The sequence below is a fragment of the Lethenteron reissneri genome, chromosome 23 (genome assembly GCF_015708825.2).
Source record: "Lethenteron reissneri isolate LAM-NWPU_2019-01 chromosome 23, ASM1570882v1, whole genome shotgun sequence".
NCBI lineage: Eukaryota > Metazoa > Chordata > Hyperoartia > Petromyzontiformes > Petromyzontidae > Lethenteron > Lethenteron reissneri.
Genome location: NC_083801.1, coordinates 17,270,498 through 17,280,482, shown reverse-complemented (window position 1 = coordinate 17,280,482; position 9,985 = coordinate 17,270,498). Strand labels below are relative to the sequence as shown.

Below are 9,985 nucleotides of genomic sequence, written 5' to 3'. Positions count from 1 at the left end.
TAATTTACGGAGCAGCACCTTTGTGGTGTGTCGCCACGTACACAAACAGCGACGGTCACGTCCCGTGATTTAGTGCGCGTAACGTGCGCGAGTGACTCCGCGCAGACCATTCGCATCGGGTCACACGTGGTCACTTTTGTCACCGGGGAGAGGCTCCCCCCCCTCCCCCGACAGCCCCCCCCTTCCCGAGCTGTCCGGCCACCGTGAGCAGGAAAACTGGCCATGGCCCTTCACGATGTTAATGCCTTCACTTGTGTCGACTTTCCTTTCCTGTTTGACTTGGGTGCGTGCCAGTGACACACGCCATAAATCTCTTCTAAGAAACCCGCTTCCTTCCACCGCCGGGGTCCCAGGACTCGGAGGCGGAGTGCGGAGAGCGCCGCCTTCGCTGCCGCTCAGAGGCTCCGCTCCAGGCCGTCTGGATTTGCCGAAAGCTTTCGCGAAGCCGGGGAGTAATGCCGGCCTGAAGGTTTCACTCGACGAATCGTCATTAAGGCGATCGCCCCCCTCCCCCGTCCCACCCACAGTCACGCCCGCTTGACAACACAAACATGCGGTGCTAAAAGGCGAAGTTTATTTTTTTTCGTTGTTAAATTCATGCAGCCTCTCGCGGGGCAGATGGCGTCCCGCGCCGTCGTGCTCAAACCCCGACGCAGGACCCGTCCAGGTAACGAGCAGGGCTAGCGTTCGCGCTCGCCTCTTGTCGAAATGCCTTCGCCGGTGCGGCGTGTCCCCCCTTTATTTTTTTCATTGCGGCGTAACGTCCGTGCGCGCCGGCGAGGCTGTGCCGCGCGGGGCCGTTTGCGCTCGCTGTGGGTTCACGCTCGCTGTGGGTTTACGCGCGCGTGTGTTTGCGTCGGTGACAGCACAATGGTAGGAAGCGGTGTCTGTGCGCGCGATTCGGCACGGGGGCCCCTCGGCTCCGCTGCACGCGCCGACGCTCCGCACGGACCTCCGGCGGCTCGACCTGCCGCTGCCACGCTGGTGCCCCCTGGTGCCGTTTGCGCTCGCCTGGAGTTGGGCCGCGCCGCCCACGCTCTCGGTTGGCATTTTAGTTGGCGAGGCGGACGGTTGTCTTGCGCGTAGCTGCAATGCCGTTGTGGCCGGTTGTCTTGGTTCATAGCGCCACGAACGAAATTCACGTGCTGACGCGATTCCCTTTCGTCCGATTGTTGGTGGAGAGTGCGCCAATATCTCTGCCGCCAGTAACGTGGCAAAGTGCTCGGAGGCGGTGATGTGTTTCGGCCGTTTTGTCAAAGCGTTGTTTTACATGTTTTGTGTTAATTGTACGTTGTAACTGTTCGCGTGTTCTCCAGCAATGCCCACCTCAACGTGTGCTTTGCTCTTTGAGTGCCTCAGCCGCTCGACCCCGCGAGTCCACATTGTGTCTGCAGGTAACGTGCGGCGTGTCGTGCAACGGTGAACTTTTGGCCCCCAGCTCAATGCTATGAATAACCAGCGGCTCTCTTCACCTTTGTCTATTGCAGAGAGCGAGGACTACCAGCCGCCCATATGGAAATCCTACCGTGAGTATCTTCACGTTGTCCTCTCTGCCACGATCTCATCGCTCACGCCCGTCGACCTTCATTGCCCTGATTTCATGAGCTTTAATTCCGCACGACAAACAACAACATCGGTTTCCTTTTTTCCTTCTGCGCATAAACCCGAGCGTGTTTTTTTCTGCCAGGAATTCACTATATATATGAAAATAAATACCCTCTTACCCACTGTGGTGGGGCTTCAAGCTACGTTCCTGAGGCCAGGATCACTCACCCTGGACCGGTCTCTGTAGACCGGTCTCCATGTAGACCGGGCATCTCTGGGCGCTGCGGTAGGAGGTGCAGGCTGGGTTACAGATGGTGTAACTTCGCACGGCAATGATGCATCTGGCGCTGCCAAGGCTCGTGTAAGCGTGGGGCGGCCTCCCTGCTCTGTCGATCGTCCTGCCATAGAGTGGCAATTAAAATATCATATTACCGGTCCATCCTAAACCACCGGCAGCACTCTAGAGAGTGTGTGTGTGTGATGGATGGTTTTGTCTGAAGCCTTGAATGATTCATAGCTGTTGTAATCAAATAGCTGGTGCCTGGGCGGGCACGTGGTGAGGCAATGCGTCTAGGTTAGCGCTGTGGCCCAGGGCAGCTGTCTGGACACAGGCGAGTGTTCGGCTGGTCCAGCTGGGGCTGCTGGTGACGTGAGCCGCAAGTGAAAATGGCGACCGAGGGGCGCCCAACACGGGCACCACCACTCTGGATGCCACGCTCCAATTTCTTGGCGGTTGAAACGTACGACAGTGATGAATGAGAAACGGGACGGATTCATCGATTAAAATCGATTTGTGCGCACACGATATGTGAATTGAATGGATCGTTTACAGCTCGTGATTTTATTGATTTATTGTTATTATTTTCTATTATTATAATTTTTTACCGAAAAAACCTAAGAGTATGAATCCTTGCAGTCACGAAAGCTTCAAATCTAGAATTGACACACATTATACGCGATTGTAACTTCAGCCTAAGTAGCACGCGAATGAGACGGAACATTGAGGCACATAGAACTATTAAACAAAATTTTTATTTTACCACTGAGGTTTCTAGCTCTTTTTTTATAAGCGACCTGGCCACAAATAATAGCTCAACGAAGTCGATTATCACGTGGAAATGTATAGCAGTCAAATACCCTAAATGCATGTTTATGAATGTGGAGAGAAAAACCGGAGGACCCGGAGAGAAATCCACGCCACCACGGGGGGAGAGAGAGAGAGAACACGCAAACTCCAAATACAGGCGTCAGGGCCGGGATCGAACCCACATGCTCCTGTATACCAGGCGAGGTAGTTAACATCTTGCCACATAGCACAGGCAAGACCAAAACTAATTTAACCGTGACCCGTGAATTGTTACCTTTGAGTAAATTTCTGGGGGAATTAATCACGTGAGTTACCTGAAAATGAGCCGATTACTCACCTGTCCAGACTTTGTAGATAGATGTCAATGTTGGTACCAGCAAGCACACTTTTTTTTTAAATCATTTACTGAGCCAGGAGTTTCCCCTTCTTGACTCACCAGGAACTGTGAACAAATCTATCCTCTATGCAAATCCTGACAACTGTGAGTGTCAAGGTACTTGGCATGGCAGCTCTTTATTAGTCCAATCCCAGATGAAAGTATAATTGTATGTATGTTGAATTATTTTGCACCGTACGTAGCCAAACCGTGCTAATCGTAGGTGCGGGGGGAAGGACAACGAACTAAACACAAAAAGCACCCACGTGGTGTTGGTCATGAGAGTTGCCTCATCGTGTACATCACCAGTCGGGATTTGTGAAGGGAGGGCCCAGAACTGGTTCAGCTCTCACTCTCACCGGGAATTGAACTCAGGTGGCCGTGTTCATAGTGTGGTGCACTAATAATACATTTTATAACAACACCGTCAGATTTACACCATTGGAACCTCATTTGCCAGTAAAAAATATGATAATTGTTTTTTTACCTTTCTATCTGGCAACAAAACTGACACCTTTTTTTTACAAGGAGTCATGTTTGCATAGACCACAATACCTGCAGTCATGATGCAAACAAAAACCATAACTCTGATAGTGTATGCACTGTCCTTGAAGTTGATTGGTCCACACCCGAGACAGCTTTCCTTAGAGCCTAGTCTCACATGGTGTTGGATCAGAGTTTTGTTTTTTGTTTGCATTATGACTGCAGGTATTGTGGTCTATGTAAACATGACTCCTTGTAAAAAAAGGTGTCAGTTTTGTTTGCCAGATAGAAGGGTAAAAAAACAATTATCAACGTCAGATTTGTTTATAACAAAGTCAGATTTGTTTGTCAGCACCGTCGTTTAGAGCATTGTCAGCCAGAGCAGTAATCGCCCTGTCGTAGAGGCCATGGTTAGGTTGGCAGGTGACCCCCCCCCACCCCCCCATGCCCCCACCCCCGCACCTCCGATTAGCACGGTTGGCTACGTACAGTGCGAAAGAAATTCAACATACATTCATACTAAAGTTTGGTTCAACTAACCATGAATCACCGCGCCACCACTCCACGCCAGGGCGTTTAACACGGAACCCAGTGGACCCTGTTGCACTTTACACACATTTACGATAGCTGTCTTGTGACTAATACAATGCTTATCGATTTCTACCACTCGCACCTACGATTACATGCCTAAGCGAGGTGGGGGTGCCATTGTACAAGCAAACGATAATTTGCACTCATAAAACGATTAAGAGCAACGGAGAGAATGGTCGCAACAGCATGGTTATTCTGTACAATGCACCCTTTGGAATGGGGATTTTTTTTGCAATTATTTTCTGTCATCTGTAGTGTGGAAAAGGACATGGCAGATGACGATTCCGTTCCGTACAGCGCACACGACCGCTGCTGTCCTGCACCATTCCACGCCACAGAATTGCAACTCCCCCCAGAGTCACAACTCTGCCACAACGGCCAGTGCGCAGCGGCTGCTCCCTGTGGCTCAGAGGTCGCAACTGGGTACCCGATGCCCGTACCCTACCCGATACCCGGCTATCCGTACCCGACCGGGTACGGATGTACGGGTAGCCGTTTGCGACCCTGGTGCGGCCGGGTACGGGTAGGCCGTGAGTCACTGGTGAGTCACCGTTTGTCACTCATTTCGGGTAGGGTACGGGTACGGGTAGGGAACGGGTATCCCGTACCCATTTGCGACCCTGGTACGGCCGGGTACGGGTAAGGAATAAAAACCCGTTTACGACCTCTGCTGTGGATAATTCACGGGCCCCGTGGCCTCGTCCCACACGAAGTTCAGTGGCGTGCGCGAGCCGGCAGAGGGCCGAGGAGGACCGCGCTGCACGGAGGAGAGGCGCCCGGGCGGAATGATCGCAATCCAAAACCCCCGGGGGTCTTCCTGCTACTGCTGCCGCTGCCGCAGCTGCTGCAGCTGTAGCAGGCGTCCACTTGGGGCGGTGTGGTTGCACCCCACCCCCCCCTCTTTAAAGTAATCTATGCTGGTTGATGGCCTCAGCCCAGTGTCACCAATGACGACAGCAACATCGCCACCCCCCCCCGCCACATAGTTTTCCCCCGTCTTACGAAATTAGTTTTTTGCACTTAATTTTGGCAAATTCAGGATCTGAGAATGAACAGTATTGCATAATAGAGGTTTTTGGGTTAGATTGCGTAAATATATAAATGTGTCGCTAAAACCCACTACCACCCGACACAGCCAACTAGTAAGGGTTGTCAGATAAACAGAACGTGCCAATTCTTCACATTTATAAATGTTGTGGCTTGGCTCTCCAACACACCGGTGTGCTGTACTAGTGACGAATTGGCATTACGTGACAACCCTTACTAGTTGGTTGTGTCGGTTGTTGGCGGGTTTTAGCGACACATTTATACATTTACGCGATCTAACCCAAAAACCTCTATTATGGATGATATTGGTTGCGAAAGCCTACCTGTTAAAATGAACAGTATCGCTTCGACCGACTGTTGTGTCCTAAGCATCGCACTGTGGCCGGCTGGGTTGGAAAGTGCTGCCTGCTCGCGTGGATACGGGGCCGCTTGAACAAGACTTGAGAAGTAGTTCTATGACATCAGCTTCTGTGGGCCTCGCACTGCTTTGCGAGATTTGAATGGTTTCTTCATCTCATGCCACGGCACCGATATCATGGTTGTGATAAAGTGTGTGTGTGGGGCGGTGGCGGGGGGGGGGGGATATTATTTATGAAAGTTAAAGCAGTACGTGAAGCAGCGCAAATTGCGTGTTTATAATGAGCATTGCAAGTCAAGAGGGGTGACAGGCTATATAGCAAAGGAACGCGGTAAAAAATAGAACATGCGCAGGAAATTAGAAACGTCGCTCGCAGCAAGTGCTGTGTGCAACACTGTTAAGACTGGCGGGATCCTGCCATAGCGATGTGGAATTCTCATGTTTGGCCGAACAGTGCCACCGTGCGTGGCCTATGCCCCAGATTTGGCGGAGCACAGAGAGGCTCGCTCATTTTGATGTCTACCATCTGCACAGCACTTCGTTTGCCTCATTGGTGTTCAGCAATGTGAGTTCATTTAAATATTTTCCAGGCCAACATTTCCCGATGCATTTGATGTGGTAAGCCTTTTATGTAATTAAACAAAACAAATCTTCCCATCGGTATATGAAACAAAATGAGACGATTACGAGATCCTTGATGGAAAGCGCTGTCTAAATGTAATTATATTATAAACGTGTTCAATAATACAGTAACTTTTTTTGTTAAAATGTTAGCAGCTTGCACGTACGCTAACGCTAGGTGTACATGTGGGCTTTGCGGGGAGGGGGGGGAATACGTTTTGGTGAAATGCACTGCAGGGCACGGGCACACGCAGTCTCGCAGACGCCGTGCTTTATTTAGCATCGCGCCCTGCCCCAGCTGAGCTCCCGATGGAGTTCGCGGAGAAGCGGGATGCTCCTGGCCCTAACGAGCTGACACGTGAGCTGCCGGGGCGGGGGGTGGAGAGTTTCGTGCACAGAGAACACAGAAACACAAAGCGTCAGACATCGCCGGAGCACAGGCCCAGCGGACTGAGCCGCGGAGAAGACGGCGCTCGGTGTTTGGTTGTCATCAAAGAAACAAACTGTTGGGTCCTGTTGTTAAAGTGCGGGCGGCAGCGTTGTAGACGTTGATGCTCGGCATCAGCAGGCAGCGAATGACATCAACTGTGCCCTTACAAATGCCAGACCGGACAGCTACTCAAGACGATACCAACAACAACAACCACCATTCACCACTCAGTGGCGGTGATGTCGCCACGGCGCTTGTGCCAGGCTATGTGCATTTTGAGGCCACGTGAAGTGTCGAATGCTCGCTGGCAGGAGGTCATGGGACAGACCCAGGTGCCATGGGTTGGAGGACTGAGATGATTGGCAGATGCACCACCCGTGTCCCCCCATGTTGTGCCAATTTGCTGTGCTTTAGCCGCCCGTCGCCTCTGCACGTTGTTGTGAGCGTTGCTCACTGCCCGCTGACACCGAGTATCAACACACAACCGCTGAACACAACGACCAAATCTCACAGCCAATGAAGCAGCGATGACGTTCCACAATTATTGGGTTACGATGAATGATGAAGATGATGATAATAATCACACGAATCATAACGCGCACAACTCTGAGTGGATTAAAGTTTGAGCGCGACTCGCGGGTGCGGAAATGATCCTGCACACGGAATTCCACGTGACCCAAACACACACTTCATAGTTAATCTTTTAATCTTTGAAAACATTGCAAGAAAATATTTCACACGCTTACAGGGAAAGTTCGCAGAACGTCCGCGTGGGCTCACTTTGTCGTGCGATTGTTTGTTCGTTATTTATGGTAGACTTTCGTAAATTTCCCCGGGCTTCTGAGCAGCTAATTAAAAATCCTTCGTAATTCTCTATGGAATGCTTTTTTTTATCCCCACCAAATAATGAGCGTCGCGCTTATTTAATATCCGCGGTGTGCGTGAGTTGTAAGTGCTCGGCTTCACGTTTCAATTAATGAAACGCGGTTTTCAAAATCTTAAGAGCAGCGTGGCCAGAGAGTGCAAATCATAAATACAAACGACAACAAAATAAAAGACAAAGCTGAATTTACGTTCCAAAAAGAGTTAAGATTGTCACTGGAACACAAAACATCTATTCTACAGGGCATCATTACAAAAATTATCGCGTTACATGAATTAATTTAGCGGCGGAACAGCATAAACTGTAATTCTTCCGTTTTATGTCTGTCTGGAGTGGAACGCTCACATGCACAGGGGCTTTATAAACGGGGCAATAAAATTTTACTCTCCTTTAACTTTCACGCCACAGATGCATTTTGCCAATTATGCTCGCGTGCTTTAATCACTTCCGCTCTCCCGCTGTCACGATGCCGTGGTGCGTGCCGTCTTGTGTGGCGTGACGCGCGGTCGCGTCGCACGGACGATGAACTTCTTTCGCTCCGTACGTAGCCAACCGTGCCAATCGGAGGCCGTTTGTGTGCTGTATCGTGTGGTGTGACGCGCGGTGCCACGGTGCGTTGTGTCGTGTCGTGTGTGCAGTGTACCAGTTGCAGCAAGAGGCTCCTCACCCCAAAAGGATCACGTGCACACAGGAGGTGAGATTACTTTGGCGTGTGTTCTGCTCGTACATTCCTTATAATTTATTACGAGCATCATCACCGACAGTCGTTGTCTATCCACTGCTCTGTGGAGGCTCGACCGCCACCATCCGTCATGGTCACGTGATGCCACAATCTACGTCACTCCTGAGCGTGAAGTAATCTCATTGCTCCATCTCCATGGTAGACGTATACTTTTTGCCGAATGAATAAATGATTATAACGTCGCACTCATTACACACAAATTGCTTGCCGCAAATGAACCGTGATACCTTGCTCATCTCGTCAAGGAGCATAAACCACGACACAAACTCCGGTAATCCTCACAGTGGCTTTTTGGCTAGCCATCGAATAAAGACAGTCGCAGCATCGCTGGCTTTCAGATGTGCTTCTGCGGCCGTCTGGAACGCTCTTCTATCGGATATTAGGACGCCACTGGCGCTATGCAATTCTAAATCTCGATTGAAATCTAATTCTTTATAATTTCTTTTTGTGTTTAGTTTGTTGTCCTTCCCTTCCCCCCCGCACCACCGAGTAGCACAGTTGGCTACGTACGGTGCAAAAGAAGTTCACAGTAAATGCATACGTTGGGCATGTTCTCGCCTTTGGCTGGCATTCCGTCACAGTCCTTGGCCTTTGACCATCTCGCCATGTGACCTGCCCAAAGCCGCTTACTCGTCTTAACAGTCGATACATTGCACGCGCGTGCGTCTTCCGATGCAAGTCGGGTCTGAATGAAGACGCGCCGCTTCATCATGTTGATGGAGGTCCGAGCGCGTGACCGTTGACATGGCACAGTCTGCTGTGATATGGCGAATCTGTCCGATCAAACCCTGGACACGAATGAACCTGCTTCCTATCAGTCAGACGTTTATTTAAAGTCACTTGATAGCCGTGCGAGACCTAAGAAGTCTCTCTTTAATGGTGACTCGGTTCACAATTGTCGCACCGTACATATGAAGGGCGGGTCGAAAAACGAAGCAAATATTAATGCAGCATGAAAGTTAAGCCAATTGTTCGATGCAATAAGAAAGAGATCAAACTCAAAAAAGCACTCCATTGATATTGCTCAAGCCGTCAATCCGATTTTGTTTTCAAACCACAATTGGGGAGAAGCGCTTTACAAGTGTAGAGCAGAGAAATATTAGTTCTGTGTATGTGGGGGGCGGGGTGGGGGGTAAGGATTACGGATTAAGGGAAATGAGTGCCCCTAGCAAGGTTAGCTGGGTGAGCGGTCAGCTGATTGTCACTGGAACCGGATTCCGCGTGGAGCGTCTCGCTCGTGCGCCCTCCGTTTGGCGTGTGCACCTCGCACGAGGCAATCCACCGGTCTCCCGACGCGGTCCTCTGCGTACGACCACTGGGGCAGCGAGAGCCGTGAGTTTGAGGGCCTCGTGTTGCCTCATGCCGGCTGCTTCGCTATAATAGCCGCTTGCTGCTCTTTGTAAGTTGTGGCACGTGGATGTTGAACTTATTTCGCACCGTTTCACACGTAGACTTTCGCAACCAATGTTTTTCACAACGGAGGTGTTTTGGGGTTAGATCGCGTGAATATAAATGCGTCGTTAAACCCGCCACCGTCCTACACAGCCAGTTAGTAAGGTTTGTCACGTAAACAGAACGTGCCAATGTGCTGCTAGTTCAGCACACCGGTGTGTTGGAGAGTAAACCCACAACTCTGGCTGTCCGCCTGATGATGCTGGTTGTAATTACTGGTGAAACGTCGGACTCGAATTGTAAATCTTTTGGGTTTACTCTCCAACACACCGGTGTGCTGTACTAGTAACAAATTGGCATGTTCTGTTTTGCGTGACAAACCTTACTAATTGGCTGTGGTCGGGTGGTGGCGGGTTTAACGGCACACTTA

The 9,985-nt window shown here is 50.5% G+C and overlaps 1 protein-coding gene across 1 annotated transcript in view; it reads left to right on the top strand.

The window, feature by feature from the left end:
- Positions 1–347: 347 nt before the first annotated feature.
- The window catches only part of LOC133346128 (N-chimaerin-like), a 44,256-nt gene continuing 34,618 nt past the window's right edge, over positions 348–9,985 (top strand). Inside the window, 3 exon segments of the mRNA XM_061557564.1 lie at positions 348–667; positions 1,488–1,526; positions 8,060–8,115. Of these exon segments, the coding sequence (XP_061413548.1) occupies positions 598–667; positions 1,488–1,526; positions 8,060–8,115 (165 nt within the window). The 5' untranslated portion in view covers positions 348–597.